The 20669-nt window shown below is 42.1% G+C and overlaps 2 protein-coding genes across 10 annotated transcripts; both read left to right on the forward strand.

Annotated features, from left to right (window-relative positions):
• Positions 1–187: 187 nt before the first annotated feature.
• Positions 188–17037, forward strand: LOC311150148 (forkhead box protein P1-B-like). 9 transcript variants are annotated; one of them, XM_084187448.1, is made up of 16 exons: positions 188–326; positions 10690–10850; positions 12591–12716; positions 12930–13019; positions 13161–13287; positions 13460–13601; positions 13691–13798; positions 13936–14023; positions 14114–14197; positions 14393–14564; positions 14676–14752; positions 14895–14996; positions 15356–15483; positions 15688–15745; positions 15841–16010; positions 16121–17037. In XM_084187448.1, exons 2-16 carry the CDS (start codon positions 10704–10706, stop codon positions 16281–16283), a joined length of 1782 nt encoding a protein of 593 aa, XP_084043574.1. In that variant the 5' UTR covers positions 188–326; positions 10690–10703; the 3' UTR covers positions 16284–17037. The 9 variants fall into 9 exon arrangements, with proteins under 9 accessions (XP_084043574.1, XP_084043572.1, XP_084043575.1 ...); XM_084187446.1 differs by having other exon boundaries at positions 205–326; positions 14360–14564; XM_084187449.1 differs by having other exon boundaries at positions 205–326; positions 14360–14564; positions 15928–16010.
• Positions 17038–17961: 924 nt separating this feature from the next.
• LOC311150158 (uncharacterized protein) lies at positions 17962–20318 on the forward strand. Its single transcript, XM_084187471.1, has 4 exons — positions 17962–18041; positions 18189–18267; positions 19453–19698; positions 19957–20318. The coding sequence occupies exons 2-4, from the start codon at positions 18189–18191 to the stop codon at positions 20214–20216; spliced, it is 585 nt and encodes a 194-aa protein (XP_084043597.1). The 5' UTR covers positions 17962–18041; the 3' UTR covers positions 20217–20318.
• The last annotated feature ends 351 nt before the right edge of the window (positions 20319–20669 follow it).

Below are 20669 nucleotides of genomic sequence, written 5' to 3' on the forward strand. Positions count from 1 at the left end.
TTATTTTCAACAAATTTAACCAGTCAAAATGTAATGTATTTTTGCTGATAAAAAAAAAAGCAAAACAATAATGCTAAACATTTATGTATGGTCTCTTGTGCTGTTTTTGTTGTTTTGTTTGTTTTTTAATCATCATGGTCGTCATCATGGTCTTGTCACAAACAAACGCCCAACTGCACTGTCCAGTGACTGTCCACCGCTGGCACTGTTGATCCGAGTTGGCTGACGTTAGCTCGTTGCTGAGTGTTTGTCTGTCTGTCAATCGCTTCTTAACTTGTTCAACGAGACGTGCCAAATAGTAGCCCAGGCTACAAATTGATGCCCTGGTAAGTTAAATGTATGCTTGCTACCCGAGATACATTTATTTGTTATTGGGTAACTAATTACATTTGTTCATCTCGTTAGCCAACGTTAGCCTAGCTAGCCAACATTAGCGGTAAACAACAACAACCCCATTGTTGTTTAGATACCTACTGTAGCTAGCTGGCCTACAATGACTGTTTAGCTAAATAATATTATACAACAACGATGGGGTTGCTTTTAACAGATAACTAACCACAATTTCTCAATTTCAGTGCTCTTGAGGAGTTAACTAATTCCAATGTTGTTCGATAACTTACCTAGCTAGCTACGACTGCTACTAGCCGTTCGCTACATTAACGTTACTAGCTAGTTAGCCTAACTTTAATAGCTAGTTAGCAAGGTAAATCACGATGGTCCGTATGTTGTGGTAGATAGCTATCTAACTAACATAGCAAAATAACTAAAACGATTTATTGATTGTTCTTTCGTTGTGAAAGACCCCACTACAACAACACTAAGAATATGTAGACCAATTGACTGTCCTTGTTCTGTTCCCACGTGTTCGGCAATCGGATTCATGGATATGTGGCCCCGTACATTGGATCGATGTTGCTCCCACACATACTATGCCCATCGCTTTATATGCCACACCTTGAGTTGACTTCTAACTCCTGCACAGTGTTTCTAGTAGGTCAGGTGTATATCTGGCAGGTGTACTCTCATAAAAACATGAAAGGAATAGTTCACCCAAATTACACTTAGGTTTTCTTATCACGTGAGCAGTCTATGGACAAGGTATGACAGCAATCCATGCTTTGGTTTAGTTTCCCTTGCAATGTTTCCAGGTGCCAGGGAAAGGCTAGTGCACACACAGGTTGCTAACCATTTCTCACTCAACAGCCTATTTACGACCTATCAAACAGGTTTTAGGAAGATACACAACACATCTACAGCAGTGCAAAGGGTTGTAGAGGACATCAAGTCTGCTTGTAACAGCCAGGAGGTCACAGCAGCACTCATCTTGGATCTGGAGAAAGATTTTGACACAGTTCACCACCACACACTCCCGAGGAAGCTTGAGAAACTAAGCTTTGACAGTATTGCAATCAAGTAGTTCACGTCATACTTACAGGGAAGGAGTCAATACACTAAACTGCAAAGCATGCAGTCAGCCCAGGTACCTGTGGTGAATGGAGTACCACAAAGGAGTGTGCTTGGACCTCTACTGTTCTGTATTTACATAAATGACCTTCCATCAGTGCTGGAGAAATGCTGTATACATATACAGTACCAGTCAAAAGTTTGGACACACCTACTCATTCAAGGGTTTTTCTTTATTTTTTTAACTATTTTCTACATTGTACAATAGTAGTGAAGACATCAACACTATGAAATAACACATATGGAATCATATAGTAACCAAAAAAGTGTTAAACAAATTAAAATATATTTTATATTTGAGTTTCTTCCAAGTATCCACCTTTGCCTTGACAGCTTTGCACACTCTTGGCATTCTCTCAACCAGCTTCATGAGGTAATCACCTGGAATGCATTTCAATTAACAGGTGTGCCTTGTTAATTTGTGGAATGTATTTTCTTCTTAATGTGTTTCATCCAATCAGTTGTGTTGTGACATGGTAGGGGTGGTATACAAAAGATAGCCCTATTTGGTAAAAGACGAAGTCCATATTATGGCAAGAACAGCTCAAATAAGCAAAGAGAAACGACAGTCCATCATTACTTTAAGACATGAATGTCAGTGAATACTGAAAATGTCAAGAACTTTGAAAGTTTCTTCAAGTGCAGATGCAAAAACCATCAAGCTCTATGATGAAACTGGCTCTCATGAGGACCGCCACGGGAAAGGAAGACCCAGAGTTAGAATTCAAGGCACACTTAACCAGCATGGCTACCACAGCATTCTGCAGCGATACGCCATCCCATCTGGTTTGGGCTTAGTGGGACTATCATTTGTTTTTCAACAGGACAATGACCCAACACACCTCCAGGCTGTGTAAGGGCTATTTTACCAAGAAGTAGAGTGATGGAGTGCTGCATCAGATGACCTGGCCTCCACAATCACCCGACCTCAACCCAATTGAGATGGTTTGGGATGAGTTGGACCGCAGAGTGAAGGAAAAGCAGCCAACAAGTGCTCAGCATATGTGGGAACTCCTTCAAGACTGTTAGAAAAGCATTCCATGTGAAGCTGGTTGAGAGAATGCCAGGAATGTGCAAAGCTGTCATCAAGGCAAAGGGTGGCTACTTTGAAGAATCTCAAATATAAAATGTATTTTGATTTGTTTAAAACTTTTTTGGTTACTACATGATTCCATATGTGTTATTTCATAGTTTTGATGTCTTCACTATTATTGTACAATGTAGAAAATAGTAAAAATAAAGAAAAACCCTTGAATGAGTAGGTGTGTCCAAACTTTTGAAAGGGACTGTATATGCAGATGAAACAGTCCTGTACTACTCAGCTACTACCACCAGGGAGTGTGAGGAGTCAGTGTCAAATGACATCAAGAGGGCAGCAGCTTGGTTCGCTGACAACAAGCTCTACCTACACCAGGGTTCTTCAATTCCGGTCCTGGAGGGCCGAGACACCTCTGTTTTTCATCCTCTCCTTCTAATCAGGGGCTAATTCAGACCTGGGACACCAGGTGAGTGCAATTAACTACCAGGTAGAAATAAAAAACAGAAGTGTTTCGGCCCTCCAGGACCGGAATTGAAGAACCCTGACCTACACCCTCAGAAGACCAAGGCAATGCTGTTTGGCAACCCACGAAAGCTGAGATACACAGGCAAAAGTATCACAATAACAGATGGACAAAACACTTATGAACAAGTAAATGCCATAAATTACCTGGGGTTCAAATTCGACCCACACCTACACTGGACTGAACATGTCAGCCTGGTCACAGGGAAACTACTGTCTGGGCTTGGCACTCTAAAAAGGGCAAGGGACTTAGTCTCCAAGGACATCATCCTGACAATTTACCACACCATGATAACAACTCACCTGGACTACTGTGCCACAGTATGGCTTCCCACCCTACATCAGTGCAATAAGACAGGTCTTAAACAGCTACAGCGTATGATCAACAGGGCTGTTGTATCAGGACCGGACAGAAGGGACACATAAAGTTAGAGTTTCTTCTGCAACAAGCTGGAGTCGAACCACTGATGGTCAGTGACAGTTTTCAATGCGTCACAGCACAAACTGCCTGAATACATGTCAGACCTGTTCAGGTGGGAGTCTCCACCCATGCTCCAGGGGTGCACCAGAGCAGCAGTCAAAGCATATGACCAATGGGACCCACACCTACTGGCACAACCATCAGTGAAAAACATGGCCTTTCAAGGCAGTCTGCAGTTCTTTGGACCATTGCTCAGGAACAAGCTGGACTTATTCACACGACAGCTAGCTAGCATGTCCGCCTTCAAAATAGCAGTATACGTAACTGTAATTCGAGTGAGGTTTGGTATGTATGCTACCACATATGATTTGTGTGCTTTTGTGTATGCTGTGATTTTATATGTATGCCAATGGTTATGATGTATATGTTTTTATTGATTCTATGGAACCTAGGACTCCCTGGAAAACAGTGGCAATTGTTACTCATTAGACTATCCTGGCTAAATAAATAAAATGAAATGAATGAAATGCTGTCATACCTTGTCCATAGACTGCTTACAAGGTAAAGAAACCAATATGTAATTTGGGTGAACTATCCCTTTAACATTATATGTAATGTGCTGAAACTGTTTTGTTTTTATGTTGCATGGTTTCCGTAAGGGTCGCAATGTGTTTGTTTAGGCTAGATGATGTAGGCCTACAGCATATTATGATCATTTAGGGACCAGTCAACCTGGCTGACAGAACCTATACCTAATCTTACACTGCTGTTCAAGCTGATCTATAATAGTTTAGATGGAGTGTGTTGGCTGTCTGTCAATAATTGTTTCAGGGACCCCTCCTGGTGGAGAATCACTATCCTTGTGTCTCTTCCACAGAAACAAAGATAATATAGTCTAGCATCATCCACCTGCAAGGTTTATGAAAATAGCAATAAACCAAAACTTCCTGTGGGTCAGCTATGCAAATGTTAACTGAAAACCATTTATTGAATTTCACATTTGCTTATTTCTATTTGCAATATCCACTAGTTGTTCCCCAGAGTGGTAAACTTAGCATACAAGTGAATGGTTAACACATTTCACTTTGTAAAGATAGCTTAATGCAGGGATCATCAACTAGATTCAGCCGCGGGACAATTTTCTTTCTTGAGGGGATGTTCGGGGGGCCTGAATATAATTACAAATAACTTGTAGACTGCGAATTGACCGCAAGAAGCCCAAACAGATATAATGTTTGACTAAAACATAATAATTTCAAAGCTTGCTTACATTTGTATACGATCACGTGTCTCTCTATTATGCGTGGGAATACTTGTGAACAGATTTCTTAAATTAATATCACTTGGAGCTGATTTGCTGGTGTTTTTAGTGTTTTATGTCCAACAATGAAAATTCCGCACACACATTTTTTTTTAAATATATGCTCGCACACGCTTTATCAGTTCTGCCCAAAAATGTTCTATGGGATTGAGGTCAGGGCTTTGTGATGGCAACTCCAATACCTTGACTTTGTTGTCCTTAAGTCATTTTGCCACAACTTTGGAAGTATGCTTGGGGTCATTGTACATTTGGAAGACCCATTTGCAACCAAGCTTTAACTTCCTGACTAATGTCTTGAGATGTTGCTTCAATATATCCACATAACTTTCCTTCCTCATGATGCCATCTATTTTGTGAAGTGCACCAGTCCCTCCTGCAGCAAAGCAGCCCCACAGCATGATACTGCCACCCCTGTGCTTCACGGTTGGGATGGTGTTCTTTGGCTTGCAAGCATCCCCCTTTTTCCTCCAAACATAACGATGGTCATTATGGCCAAACAGTTCTATTTTTGTTTCATCAGACCAGAGGACATTTCTCCAAAAAGTACGATCTTTGTCCCCATGTGCAGTTGCAAACCATAGTCTGGCTTTTTTATGGTGGTTTTGGAGCAGTGGCTTCTTCCTTGCTGAGCGGCCTTTCAGGTTATGTCGATATAAGACTTGTTTTACTGTGGATATAGATACTTTTGTACCTGTTTCCTCCAGCATCTTCACAAAGTCCTTTGCTGTTGTTCTGGGATTGATTTGCACTTTTCGCACCAAAGTACGTTCATCTCTAGGAGACAGAACGCGTCTCCTTCCTGAGTGGTATGACGGCTGCGTGGTCCCATGGTGTTTATACTTGCGTACTCTTGTTTGTACAGATGAATGTGGTACCTTCCGGCGTTTGGAAATTGTTCCCAAGGATGAACCAGACTTGTGGAGGTCTACAATCTTTTTTCTGAGGTCTTGGCTGATTTATTTAGATTTTCCCATGATGTCAAGCAAAGAGGCACTGAGTTTGAAGGTAGGCCTTGAAATACGTCCACAGGTACACCTCCAATTGACTCAAATGATGTCAATTAGCCTATCAGAAGCTTCTAAAGCCATGACAAAAAACTGCGTGAATTAGGCGTTGATGGTCGAATTGCTGCAAAGAAATCACTACTAAAGGACACCAATAAGAAGAATAGACTTGCTTGGGCCAAGAAACACGAGCAATGGACATTAGACCGGTGGAAATCTGCCCATTGGTCTGATGAGTCCAAAATTTAGATTTTTGGCTCCAACCACCGTGTTTTTGTGAGACGCAGAGTAGGTGAACGGATGCTCTCCGCATGTGTGGTTCCCACCATGAAGCATGGAGGAGGAGGTGTGATGGTGTGGGGGTGCTTTGCTGGTGACACTGTCTGTGATTTATTTAATATTCAAGGCACACTTAACCAGCATGGCTACCATAGCATTCTGCAGCGACACGCCATCCCATCTGGTTTTCAAATCAAATCAAATCAAATCAAATTTTATTGGTCACATGCGCCGAATACAACAGGTGCAGACATTACAGTGAAATGCTTACTTACAGCCCTTAACCAACAGTGCATTTATTTTAAACAAAAAAAGTAAGAATAAAACAACAACAAAAAAGTGTTGAGAAAAAAAAGAGCAGAAGTAAAAAATAAAGTGACAGTAGGGAGGCTATATATACAATAGAATAAAGTGACAGTAGGGAGGCTATATATACAGGGGGGTACCGTTGCATAGTCAATGTGCGGGGGCACCGGCTAGTTGAGGTAATATGTACATGTGGGTAGAGTTAAAGTGACTATGCATAAATACTTAACAGAGTAGCAGCAGCGTAAAAAGGATGGGGTGGGGGGGCAGTGCAAATAGTCCGGGTAGCCATGATTAGCTGTTCAGGAGTCTTATGGCTTGGGGGTAGAAGCTGTTGAGAAGTCTTTTGGACCTAGACTTGGCACTCCGGTACCGCTTGCCGTGCGGTAGCAGAGAGAACAGTCTATGACTAGGGTGACTGGAGTCTTTGACAATTTTGAGGGCCTTCCTCTGACACCGCCTGGTATAGAGGTCCTGGATGGCAGGGAGCTTTGCCCCAGTGATGTACTGGGCCGTACGCACTACCCTCTGTAGTGCCTTGCGGTCAGAGGCCAAGCAGTTGCCATACCAGGCGGTGATGCAACCAGTCAGGATGCTCTCGATGGTGCAGCTGTAGAATTTTTTGAGGATCTGAGGACCCATGCCAAATCTTTTTAGTCTCCTGAGGGGGAATAGGCTTTGTCGTGCCCTCTTCACGACTGTCTTGGTGTGTTTGGACCATGATAGTTCGTTGGTGATGTGGACACCAAGGAACTTGAAGCTCTCAACCTGTTCCACTACAGCCCCGTCGATGAGAATGGGGGCGTGCTCAGTCCTCTTTTTTGGGTTTAGTGGGACTATCATTTGTTTTTCAACAGGACAATGACACAACAAACCTCCAGGCTGTGTAAGGGCAATTTGACAAAGAAGGAGAGTGATGGGGTGCTGCATCAGATGATCTGGCCTCCACAATCAATCACCCAACCTCAACCCAATTGAGATGGTTTGGGATGAGTTGGACCGCAGAGTGAAGGAAAAGCAGCCAACAAGTGCTCAGCATATGTGTGACTCCTTCAAGATAAGCATTTCAGGTGAAGCTGGTTGAGAGAATGCCAAGAGTGGCTACTTTGAAGAATCTAAAATATATTTGGATTTGTTTAACACTTTTTTGGTTACTACATGATTCCATATGTGTTATTTCATAGTTTTGATGTCTTCACTATTATTCTACAACCTAGAAAATAGTAAAAATAAAGAAAACCCCTGGAATGAGTAGGTGTGTCCAAACTTTTGACAGATACTGTATATTTTGTTGTTGCAAAAGACTTGGCTGGCCAAATAAAATAAAATACAATTTTATTGGCCACATGCACCGAATACAACAGGTGCAGACATTACAGTGAAATGATTACTTACAGCCCTTAACCAACAGTGCATTTATTTTTAATAAAAAAGTAAAATAAAACAACAACAAAAAAGTGTTGAGAAAAAAAGAGCAGAAGTAAAATAAAATAACAGTAGGGAGGCTATATATACAGGGGGGGTACCGGTGCAGAGTCAATGTGCGGGGGCACCAGCTAGTTGAGGTAGTTGAAATAATATGTACATGTGGGTAGAGTTAAAGTGACTATGCATAAATAATTAGCAGAGTAGCAGCAGCGTAAAAAGATGGGGTGGGGGGGCAATGCAAATAGTCCGGGTAGCCATGATTAGCTGTGCAGGAGTCTTATGGCTTGGGGGTAGAAGCTGTTGAGAAGTCTTTTGGACCTAGACTTGGCACTCCGGTACCGCTTGCCGTGCGGTAGCAGAGAGAACAGTCTATGACTAGGGTGGCTGGAGTCTTTGACAATTTTGAGGGCCTTCCTCTGACACCGCCTGGTATAGACGTCCTGGATGGCAGGAAGCTTGGCCCCAGAGATGTACCTGCGGGTCAAATTGGCCGCCAGTTGGGAAACCCTGGCCTAATGTTTTGGTGTGGTCACATAACGCCTGTTGTTTTGTGACTCTGAATGATAGTTTTCATTTTAAAAAGTGAAGACTCCCAAACGAAAAATCCATGGGGGAAATGTTCATCCCCAAAAAGTAGCGACGAGCTGAACATTAGGCAATGCAATTTGCATTCATTAACATTAACAGAATGTAGTTATTCCTTGTGTATATGGTTTGCCCTTGTTCTATCTGCAGAGTGTTTGTGTTTATGCAAACAGGCGTACTCCTGCATGTTAAAACACAGCACTTGTTCATGTGTGCACAGTCCACATAGGCTACACAAACACATCTTACGCTACTGCTTTGAACTCAGCTGATCACCCACAACGCTGTGTATTTTCTGCCAAGGTAAGGATAGTGTATTGTAAAGACGTGCAGATTAGTTGGTTGGATATTTTGGCTAGAACCCAATCTCTCATTTGTGATTGTTATAATTTGACATTTGAATAGCTAATGTGTTTTCTTTCTCTCATAAATCTGTATTACAGAACTATGATAGGCTTACAGTAGGCTAGCCTATGTTTCAGCTTTCTTCAGAAGTACACTATATATACAAAAGTATGTGGACACCCCTTCAAATTAGTGGAATCGGCTATTTCAGTAACACCCGTTGCTGACAGGTGTATAAAATCGAGCACACAGCCATGCAATCCCCATAGACAAACATTGACAGTAGAATAGCCTTACTGAAGAGCTCAGTGACTTTCAACGTGCCACCGTCATAGGATGCCACCTATCCAACAAGTCAGTTTGTCAAATTTCTGCCATGCTAGAGCCACCCCGGTCAACTGTAAGTGCTGTTATTGTGAAGTGGAAATCTCTAGGAGCAACAACGGCTCGGCCGCAAAGTGGTAGGCCACACAAGCTCACAGAACGGGACCGCATAGTGCTGAAGCGCATAGCGCGTAAAAATTATCTGTCCTCGTGGCACTGAGTTCCAAGCTACCTCTGGAAGCAACGTCAGCACAATAACTGTTTGTTGGGAGCTTCATGAAATGGGTTTCCATGGCCGAGCAGCCGCACAAAAGCCTAAGATCACCATGCGCAATGCCAAGCGTCAGCTGGAGTGGTGTAAAGCTCGCCGCCATTGGACTCTGGAGCAGTGGAAACGCGTTCCCTGGAGTGATAAATCACGCTTCACCATCTGGCAATCCGACGGACAAGTCTGTTTTTGGCAGATGCCAGGAGAACGCTACCTGCCCCAATGCATAGTGCCAACTGTAAAGTTTGGTGGAGGAGGAATAATGGTCTGGGGCTGTTTTTCATGGTTTGGGCTAGGCCCCTTAGTTCCAGTGAAGGGAAATCATAACGCTACAGCATACAATTAAATTCTAGACGATTCTGTGCTTCCAACTTTGTGGCAACAGTTTGGGGAAGGCCCTTTCCTGTTTCAGCATGACAATGCCCCCGTGCCCAAAGCGAGGTCCATACAGAAATGGTTTGTCGAGATCGGTGTGGAAGAACTTAACTGGCCTGCACAGAGCCCTGACCTCGACACCATCGAACACTTTTTGGGTTGAATTGGAACTGCGAGCCAGGCCTGATCGCCCAACATCAGTGCCCGACCTCACTAATGCTCTTGTGGCTGAATGGAAGCAAGTCCCCGCATCAATGTACCAACATCTAGTGGAAAGCCTTGACAGAAGAGTGGAGGCTGTCATAGCAGCAAAGGGGGGACCAACTCCATATTAATGCCCATGATTTTGGAATGAAATGTTCGACAAGCAGGTGTCCACATACTTTTGGTAATGTAGTGTATGTAGATAGGCCTACATATTCAGCTAGTTTATCTCAGTTTCTAGCAGTTGTGGACATTTGAATCTTCCCAGTTCAAAGAGCTTGTTTGTCTTCAGATTGTCTGTTGGTGTATACGTTCGCTGTGTTGCTTTTGAGTCGATCGCTCCCCCAGCTGTATACACATGGCCCTCCCTTTAATGCAGTATTGTGCTACCTGCCAGATCTGTTTATCTCACCTTCTGGATAATGTTAAATTGCTCCAGAAGGACAATGTGTTTGCTCATAAACACCAACCCAGGGCCCCTTTATTTACCGTAGCCATGGCAGCAATGAGCTACTTAACAAATATCTCCTACTCCTTCCGGTAGGGTAGACGGTTTATCTTGGCAAGAGGGAAACCGTTGTCTTGTAACCTTGTCTTTCCTTGCTGATCTGCAACCGTAGTGAATATGTTTCTTGGATAAGATCAGTAAGAAAGTGCACCATGTGCATATGGAATTGTTCAAAATAAATGTAGCCTAAAATCAGTATTGTGGAGAGACATTGTGAATTTACATGAAGTAGCCCATTTTTCATCCTATATCCAGATTCTGATTTTAGAGCTCTCTTGTTCTTGTTCTTTTCTCAGGTCAGTGAGTCCAGATGCATGAGTCTGGGTCAGAGCAGACAACCTGCACCAGTCCAGCCAATCAGACCGAGAATGGGGACAGTGCTGAAAAGGACGATTGGCTGAGCACTCAGACTCCAACTCCAGAGGGTTCCGGGGCTGACAGCCAGCAGCAAAACCAGGTTACCAAACTTATTTTATAAAGTGTGACATGCTTACTTTCCACGACTAAAGCATGTGTGTTCTCAAATTGGCACATTTAGCATATGTCTTTGTTTGTATGGTGGGTAGGCTAGTAAACTGAGCTCTGAGCCAACAGCAGTGTAGACAGAGACTGCATAGGCACTTTGTGATGAAGGAGGAGGGATCTGTGATATTGGTTAGTTTTGTTTATGCACACAAGCACTCTGTCAGACTGCCAGACAGCCTAACGTTGTGTACAGCTTACTGCTCTCGGTCTCTTTCCAACCTGCGTCTCTCTAACTGCCAAAGACAACCACTGTAAATGGAGTTGATCAGGTTTGTCAACTTGATTATTGTCATTTCAGCAACTGGCCTATTTCTATATTTAGATAGGAAATACTTGTTTCTTTGTTTACTGGTATGTACATTGGTTGAATTTGCTTGATGGAAAGGGCTATGTTAAATGTTAAAATGCAATACTGTTCGTCACTTATATCTGTGCAAACTATTGACCTAGCTAGTAATTGTGACTTTGTTAGTCAGAATGATTGTGCATGTCACTACTCAGTGACCTAACATATTTATAATGTAATTGTGCCAAATAATCTGAGGTAATTTACTTCAATCATATGAACATTTCCTTGGCTCTTTATTGCCTCTTTCAAGCATTTTCCCTACTCTGGTGTTGTAGTTTATATTAAATTTCTCCGTTAGTGGTTGGGGTTTGGGTGTGTTGTCTGTTGCCTTTGGTTACATCAGGTTGTTACATCTCAGTTTAGAGAGAGATTAAGTATAATGGTCTGTTATATGAAAAGTATGATCATATTTTCAGGGTTTCAGAAAGGCATGTATCTTGTCATTGGCAACATTAGTCTTAGAACACAGACTTCAATATGAGGACTAGCCCAGTGTTTACACTGTCCTTCATGGGTATGTGGGTTTCTATCATCGACAATAACAATAACAAAAGATGTTTGTCATCGACAATAACAAAAGATGTTTGGACTTGTCTGCCCTGCCGTCATGGAAACAAGGATTAGGCTAGGCGCAGGGTTTTGTTTTGTTGATGTTGTGCATACAAAAGATGGCCCATTCCCATACCATATATACAGCAACTAACAGGCACTATCTGGCTCTCTAAAGGTTTATTTCTGTAATGCAGACGTTTAGGTTCAAATCCAGCTGATGCAATTATTTTACCTTCTGCTTTAAGTCATGTAAAGCCATAGGTCTAATATATAGTATAGGTCTATAAGGACCTTAATGAGCACTGAGCACCTGTGCCAGAGCACGTTTAGTCAGTGTGGGAAAGGGCGTTCTCCACAGCAATCCATCCACTGTTATTGTTAGCCTAGACCCTCTGTGACATCCTCCAGCAGGTTGTTTACTGGATCTCAAACAGAGCCAGTCTTAGTTGGAACATGTTTGTTTGTGGTTCAGACCTTAATTAAAATGCAATGCAGAGTTCTGTTTTTGCAAAACTTGCCCTGCATCCCTGGCTTTGTATTCATTATTTATATATCTATTCAGCTTTAATTATTCTGTTTATGTTTACTGTAAACATCCCCAGAGCTGTGAGTGTAGGGCAGAGAGGGAGAGGGGGTGGTAATTGCTGGATGCCTGGCAGAGGCTGTTTGTTCTTCCAAAAAAACACTTTTTAATGGTGTTGTTGGCATTGTTTTTCTGTTATTTTCAGGCTAGCCTAGGTCTAATCTGTGCTCAACTTGTGTTGTTGGCAGGTTCCAGTCTCAGTGTCTATGATGACACCTCCGGTGGAGACTCCTCAGCAGACACTGCAGCAGGTCCTCAATCCACAGCAGATCCAGGCCCTGCTCCAGCAGCAGAAAGCACTCATGTTACACCAGGTAATCACATAATCACCACACTGTCTCAATCTACATTTATATGCTTTATTGTGTATTTTTAAAATTGTAATATTATCAGCAGCACTTTTTAGTTTGTTTCTCTGTATTGTCACCTATTTATTTTACATGAGGATCTTAGTAAGATGCTGATGGCTTGAAAGTGAGAGCTGAATTTCCTCATGACCTTCCATTAACTCAACATTTCTTCTACAGCAACACATACAGGATCTCTGCAAGAAACAGCAGGACCAGTTCAACGCCCAGCTCCTACAGCAGAAGCATGCTGAGAAGTCAGGGCAAGAGGTAGGCCGGCCTATATATTTTCTGTCATATGTCTGTATTTTGCCTTCAACCAAATGTTGCGATATTGTCAACGATACGATATATTGTCAAACGATATCTCAATATGTAACTATCGATCCCCCCCCCCCCCCCCCATCACAGCAGCTAACGGCCCAGCACATGGCCATCCAGCAGCAGCTCTTGCAGGTCCAACAGCAGCACCTCCTCAGCCTCCAGAGACAGGGTCTCCTGTCTGTCCTGCCCTCCATGAGCCCCTCTGCAGCTCAGGGTAAGTGTCTACCACCCAGCCCCTACCATTCATCTATTCTTAGCTTGTTGTTGTTCTCCTCCACCATGGCTGCTTGCAGCTATACTTGTTGTTGTTGTTGTTGTTGGGCTAACATATTTTATTTATTCGGCTGAATTAATTAAGATGATATGTACTTGTGTATTTCTCCTAGGTTTAGTGAAAGGGTGTGAGAATAGCGCAAGCCTGCCCTCTGGTGGTGAGTATCCAGCCACTTTTCAGAAGAACCTGCTCCACAGCCAGCAGTCCACCACTAATGGGAATCATAAATCACAGCCCCTAAAGAAGAAAGACAGGTGATTAGTCGTTCTAGAACAGTGTTTATTCATTATCATCTGACCAACCTCTTCCTGAAGTGTAACATTGATGATGTGTCTCTCTGCAGAGGTCCTGTGGATGATCACACACAAAACACTCACCCTCTCTATGGACACGGCATGTGCAAATGGTCTGGCTGTGAGGCGGTCTTTGGAGACTTTCAGGCTTTTCTCAAGTGAGTTTCTCCTCATCTATTAATTTTCTCAGAGAGCCAAATGAAGGTCCATCTCTCTTAATGTAATAACAACACTGTGTTGTAGTGGCTTCTTGAGTGTTTTCTTGACTTATCATGGGAGTGTGTTTTTCTCCCAGACATCTGAACAGTGAACATACACTGGATGACAAGAGTACAGCACAGTGTCGAGTGCAGATGCAGGTTGTTCAGCAGCTAGAACTTCAGGTATAGTAGACGTTTGTTTAAATAATGTCCATTCATTGTACAGTATCGACGACATTACATCTTTGTTTTTTTATCTTCTCCTCAATGCAGTTGAAAAAAGACAGAGAGCGTCTGCAAGCCATGATGTCTCACCTCAAATCCTCTGAGCAAATGTCAAAACCAGCAACACCAACGGTAAGTCTCTGGAGTATTAGTGGCCATGTCTTTAATTCAAATCAGGTTACCAACAGTCCAAGTGTTAGCCATAATGGTAGAATAATCACTTCCAATATTGCATTCCCTACAGCTGTGTTCTCTGTACTGCGTTTAAATTAATCGTTACATTTGATTTTTCAGGTGAATCTTGTGCCTAACGTTGCCTTCTCCCAGGTGATGTTTCCCAAGGTGCTTCCTCCCATGAGCTTGTCTCAAAGTGCCACTGCTCCTTCCACACCCCTGACCCCTCCGCCGACGACCTCTATCATCACTCCCAACACCCTGCTCACTGTGAGCCCTGGGAGGAGACGGTACTCAGACAAGTACAGCAAGAACATGAATCAAGGTGAGTTAGCAGTGTGATGCTGAATCTAATGAGGGTGGTGGGGTACATATTCTATGAACTACTGTTATGCCTGTGATGGTTTATCTATTTGATAAAAATATGTTTTAACAGATATTGTTCAGAATAAAGAGTTCTACGTCAGTACGGAAGTTAGACCACCATTTACATATGCAGCCCTAATAAGACAGGTAAGGAATACATGTATTTTATTTCACCCTGGTTTACCCTCTGACTAAATGTTAGCTATACCAGTTGTTTTGTTCCTCAAATACCGTAAGTAGTGATGTCTATCATTTGCTAATTGTATTTCTTTGTGTTTGTATTATTCAGGCGATATTTGAATCACCCTATAAGCAGCTGACACTAAATGAAATCTACAATTGGTTCACACGAACATTTGCATATTTCAGACGCAATGCAGCAACATGGAAGGTATTTGGCTATGTCCATTTAAGGGGTTATTTACATGTATATGAATATTGTTGTGCTATGTTTAGTTGCTATGCCATCAGTGGACGCTGCTGAAGGGAGGACGACTCATAATGGCTGGAATGGAGTCAATGAAATGGTATCCAACACATCAAAGATGTGGTTGATACCACTCCATTGACTCCATTCTAGCCATTATTATGAGCCGTCCTCCCCTCAGCAGCCTCCACTGTATGCCATATTCATGAATCTTTAGAAATGTTCAATGGTATTAGAACACCTTTTATGGAATAATGTTCTTGTCCTTACCTTGAAGCTGTATGTGGTGTTAATACTGTATGTTCTTCTTCCTGACTCTGCAGAATGCAGTGAGACACAACCTCAGCCTCCACAAGTGTTTTGTGCGAGTGGAGAATGTAAAAGGAGCTGTGTGGACAGTTGATGAGATGGAGTTCCAAAGAAGAAGGCCCCAGAAGCCTGCTGGTGAAGGGTAAGTTTAACATGCTTGGTCTCTACAGTATAGCTCCCTGTATGTCTCTGTTTCTTAACATGTTAAACCTGCATTTCTGTTGGTATTATACTTATAGAAACCATGTAATTAATATAAAATGTCTTGTGAGGATATTATGTTTTTCCTCTATTTCCCAGTTGGTGTGTTTGTTAAATTGAATAATGTGTTTATGTGTAACTGCAGATCTCTCAAGAGAGAGAACACTGGCCATGGTCACAGCTCCGCTTTCCTTACTCCTAAGGTAAGTACACGCAATACTCTTCAGACTACTTGAATTGAGTGCTAAACCTTTATTTTTGTCATTATGCTATAAATCAATGGCGTGTGTCTTTTCAGGCTGAATGGCTAAACAGTAGTATACCTCCATTCAACCCAGCTTCCATAGGCGCTCCCTCTCTGAGCTCTCTGCCCTATATGTTCCAGCAGGAGGAGATGAATGCAGCTCTCTGGTATGGGAATGGATCCTACAGTGACAGCAGTGAAGAACAGTACCCTATGCACCCTCTGTGAGTGTTTCATCACCATTTAAAAACTAGATCTGGTAATGGAGAAATGGTTCTCAGTTTCAGAAGTCATTATAAGTACCTTTTTTCCTCATCATGACTTTTTTTCTCAGCGTAAAAGAAGAGCTAATGGACGAGGAAGCGTATGAGAATGTGCCCCATGACTGTTCTGAGACTGAGAGCTCTGATGAGCACAGCTCAGATGTGGACCAAGATGAAGATGGCGGGAGCCCAGAGAGACCCAACCTGCAGCTGGCTCATGTGCCTTCGCAGTGAAAGAGAGACTGTATTCCAACCTGTCAATCTCAACTGCAAGACTCCCACATTGAACAACTATGAAATATACCAAATGACTTGTAGAACTGCTTCATATCAAGTGGAAACACACAACAATTTTCTCTGGAGGAATTAATTGACTATTTTATTTATTGGGGATATTTGGTGCTCTGTTTTACTGGCATCGTTTGTACTGGGTATTATCCAACCGAGCTCACATTGAAGACAACAGAACCAATAGAGGAATTATTGTAACACCGCTTGTCCTCAAATAATGTATTCGGATTGGCTTATTGTGAGGCTGTACAACCAATGATGAAGCCCTATGGGGAGCTGGTTCAGTGATGCAGAGTTTTTTCTTTCTTCGATGTCTTTTGTTTCACTCTTTCATGAATATGTGTATATTAATAACCAGAGCATTGGTAATATTTATGGACAGCACTTCATGAAGAATAATGTTTTTCTCCCACAAACTTGTTTATTTTTACCTATGTGAGTACCAGACAACCACCAGATAGTAATCCTCTGTTCCATTTGTGACATGATATCATTGATAATTGGTTACTTTTACACTGCCAAAAATATGATTTATGTATAACCTTCTCTGTTGGGATATAATTATTTGTGTAGCCTACTAATCGTATTTTTTCCCCACTATCCCAAACATAGCTTTTTGGCCTTATTTAGCATTGTATTGTACATTGCCAGAGTTGTGCACTAAAAGCTGTCTGTAATAAATTCTGTATATAAAGTGTGTGTGGTGAATGTATAGGTTGTAGCAGAATTTGTAAGTCGCTCTGGATAAGAGTGTCTGCTAAATGACGTAAATGTAAATGTAGCATTCATCATCATTGTGTTTATGTGCAGGTTTGAGTTATGACCTGAGTTTGATTTAACAGTGTGGTAACGGCCATATTTCAGTGGTCAATGTGTATATCTAATGGATGGCAGGCAATGTGAAGAATAAGCCAACTCTGTTTGGCAGGAGAAGCATCTACTGTATAAATGAATGAACATTTTATTATTGTGTCAAATCGCTAGTTGTCAACCCATCCCTTACCGGATTAATTGACACACAAACGTTACAATAATTCACAATGATAGTTCAGTGATAGTTATTCCGGTGTTCTGTGCAGTGTGCACCGCATAAAGAAAACTGAATCAATACATAATAGTAAATAAGGTTATCCAAGCAATAATAACCCTAGAGCATTAAAAATACAGATCCAACCAGAAAAATGAGTCTGAAGCCGTTTGAACCCGGTCTGTCACAAAGAGAAGATTCAAGTGTGAGACAGGCCTACGCAAAATCTATATACACATGCCCTTTGCTATATATCTGGAGCTAAATATTTTTTATAATTGAAATACTGTAAATGCTCGCCTCATTCAGTTCAGACCACATCATCAACCAGCCTGTATGTGTACACACTGCACAGAGATGAATATCCTATAATGGCATCTATGTAGGCTATCATGGTATGAGGCTATCTGGCTGACTAGCCAGGTTGTCGGAGTGATAAAATATGATTATACTTGACCAAAGATCATCATGTCAAATGTTTTTGAGCTGCCTGATTGGCTATGGCCCGGATCAATATGGGGTGTGTCTTGTCCTGCAAGTTTACAGAGCACTGAGATCCAAGCTGTGCTTCAACCACACAGGAAGGTCCAGAGGCTTTACAAGTGTTGGATGGTTCTTTCCATTTGTGAACAAACAATACAGTTTCTGTCGGCCTTCCAGAAGTTTTGTTTCAGGTAAAGTTTATAATTTAGAATAAGTATTATCTTACCAGTATTATGCATACGTGTAAGGAATGGAATATGATTAGCAAATATTATTTAGGCGTATAGGTTATATCATTAGGTTGCATAGGCATGTGGTAATGTTATTCAAATCTTCAGATGACCACACAACCAAGGACCTCTACAAATGAACCAGATCATGTCAAGACAGGGAGCGACCAGAGTCCTTTGCTGGAGGGTAAGTAGTTTCAACAGTTGTGTTTGTTTATGGGCTGACTAATCTATTTGTGAAAGCTTGAGTATAGAAAAAGAGCAGAGTTCGTAAAGATCTATTTGTCTGGTGAGGGTCATCTTTGTATTTGCTGGGTAATGGTAGTGCCAGGTATCATAGAGTGGAATACACTGAGTGTATCAAACATTAGGAACACCTGCTCTTTCCATGACATAGATTGACCAGGTAAATCCAGGTGAAAGCTATGATCCCTTATTGATGTCAGTTGTTAAATCCACTTCAATCAGTGTAGATGAAGGGGAGGAGACAGGTTAAAGATAGATTTTTAAGCCTTGAGACAATTGAGACATGGATTGTGTATGTGTACCATTACCATTCAGAGGGTGAACGGGCAAGATAAAATATTTAAAAGTGCCTTTGAATGGGGTATGGTGCACTGGTTTGAGTGTGTCAAGAACTGCAACGCTGCTGGGGTTTTCATGCTCAACAGTTTCCCGTGTGTATCAAGAATGGTCCACCACCCAAAGGACATCCAACCAACTTGACACAACTGTGGGAAGCATTGAAGTCAACATGGGCCAGCATCCCTGTGGAACGCTTTCGACACCTTGTAGAGTCCATGCCCCAACGAATTGAGGCTGTTCTGAGAGCAAAAGGGGTGCAACTCAATATTAGGAAGGTGTTCCTAATGTTTGTATACTCAGTGTATATCCCCATTGCAAGAGTGCTAAAGCTAAGAAAATGTGGTCCCATTCTACCTTGACTGCTGCAGACTTGTATTCTTTAAAGGTTTATCTGTGAATTCTCTTATGGTCATGTTCAAGGGAGGAAAGTGGATCCCAATAAATGCTAAAAATCAATAGTTTCCCCTCATTAAACTTTATGGGACTTTCAGCCTGTATACACACCCTGCTTTGTGAGTCTCGCCTCTCAGAGACATGTTGAATAATTAACAAACAGAAATGTTTTGATAATGTGACCAAGTATCTCTGCTGATGAGCACACATGCTGGGGTGTTACAGATACATATCCGGACCTACAATATTGGCCTACAGTAGCCAAATAGATTCACTTAACATGGTTACTCACCTGGTTGCTCAGGTCTATAAGTCCCCTAACTTCAGAGTGACCTAAGGTTTTTGGAGCTAAGAGGATGAGGTATTGACTTTATGTACTGTACTGTATTTAAAGGAGACGTGTCTCAGCCCACAAATTCTGGGGTGATGAGCAGCAACAAGGTTGTGGTGAGTGGAGTGCGGAGGTTGAGCACCATCTCAGAGCACGACCCAGACAAAGTGGATACAGACCTCAGCTCTCAGGATCCCATGGGAGGCAGTGAGTGGGGCGGATCCAGTTTCTCACTGTGTTCCAACAAGCCCATTAACAACAGTAGCAACCGCTTCTCCTCCTTCGAATCCCATCAGCCTGACGCTGGGGGTATTGTTTTTCCTCCTCTCTGAAAATTAAGCTTCAATGGTGAATTTTGTCTAGTGTAATTCCATTATCGTAACGATTTAAAGTCTGACAAGTTGAAAATCCAGAAAAAGAACAACCATTGTTGATAATGCAGTATCATCTGTATAGTCATAAAACATTTGGGCTCTACTAGTACTTACATCTGCAGCCTTCCCCTAGTCTAGTGTGAGGTCAAATGCAACTTTTTCACTGATTTAATATTTCTCTCCCTGTCCCCAGATGACTGTGCTGCCATTCTGCTGGCCTGCCTCTACTGCCAGTTCTATGACATTGTAGTCATGGTGCCAGACACATGTGAGAGAGCTGTGAGCCGCTGTTTCCCCTCGTTCAAATACCTAAATGCGTCCAGGGAGCAGGAGCGGGGCAGTGGCTGGTGTAACTGCAACGTAGAACTGGACTGCAGCTGCTGCAACTCCTGTCAAGAGGGAGCCGAGTTACTGGAACTCGCCATGGAGATCTCTGAAGTCTGCTACCGATGAAAAGATCACCTCAATCAAATTACTCCATTTGATATGAAGGCCTAAAAGGACTAAAAGTGCACCATGTCAATGTTTGTTCTATCATAATATCATTAACTAGAATTGTCCCATTTCTTAGTTTCAGAGGGAACATGAATATGTTTACAAAGATGGACAGTATGTCTAAAGACAGTGTTAAACTGAGGTATAGAGTGCTTAATAATGATCCCCCTATTGAGCCCCATTCAATATTAACCACCAAAACGCTCCATTCCGCAAACACTTCAGTTCTGTAACCATGAACAGAAATAAACACATTGTTCCTAAAAACACCTGCTTCTCTTATGATTGATTTTTTAGCCTTAAACCTCTCACATAAACAGCCAACAATATTGATGACTATATTTGGTTTCATTCCCACCCCCCAAGTTACAAGGGGAGGAGTGACCGAGTGCACACTACAGGAGAAAGGTA

This window comes from Coregonus lavaretus (genome assembly GCF_964263955.1).
Source record: "Coregonus lavaretus genome assembly, chromosome: 22".
NCBI lineage: Eukaryota > Metazoa > Chordata > Actinopteri > Salmoniformes > Salmonidae > Coregonus > Coregonus lavaretus.

Coding starts and splice junctions, on each gene's coding strand:
- LOC311150148 (XM_084187446.1), top strand. CDS start 10,704: ATGCATGAGTCTGGGTCAGAGCAGACAACCTGCACCAGTCCAGCCAAT. Junction 13,602..13,690: donor CCCCTAAAGAAGAAAGACAG/GTGATTAGTCGT, acceptor GTCTCTCTGCAG/AGGTCCTGTGGATGATCACA. Junction 14,198..14,359: donor CAAAACCAGCAACACCAACG/GTAAGTCTCTGG, acceptor TTGATTTTTCAG/GTGAATCTTGTGCCTAACGT.
- LOC311150158 (XM_084187471.1), top strand. CDS start 18,189: ATGACCACACAACCAAGGACCTCTACAAATGAACCAGATCATGTCAAG. Junction 18,268..19,452: donor CCAGAGTCCTTTGCTGGAGG/GTAAGTAGTTTC, acceptor CTGTATTTAAAG/GAGACGTGTCTCAGCCCACA. Junction 19,699..19,956: donor CCATCAGCCTGACGCTGGGG/GTATTGTTTTTC, acceptor CCCTGTCCCCAG/ATGACTGTGCTGCCATTCTG.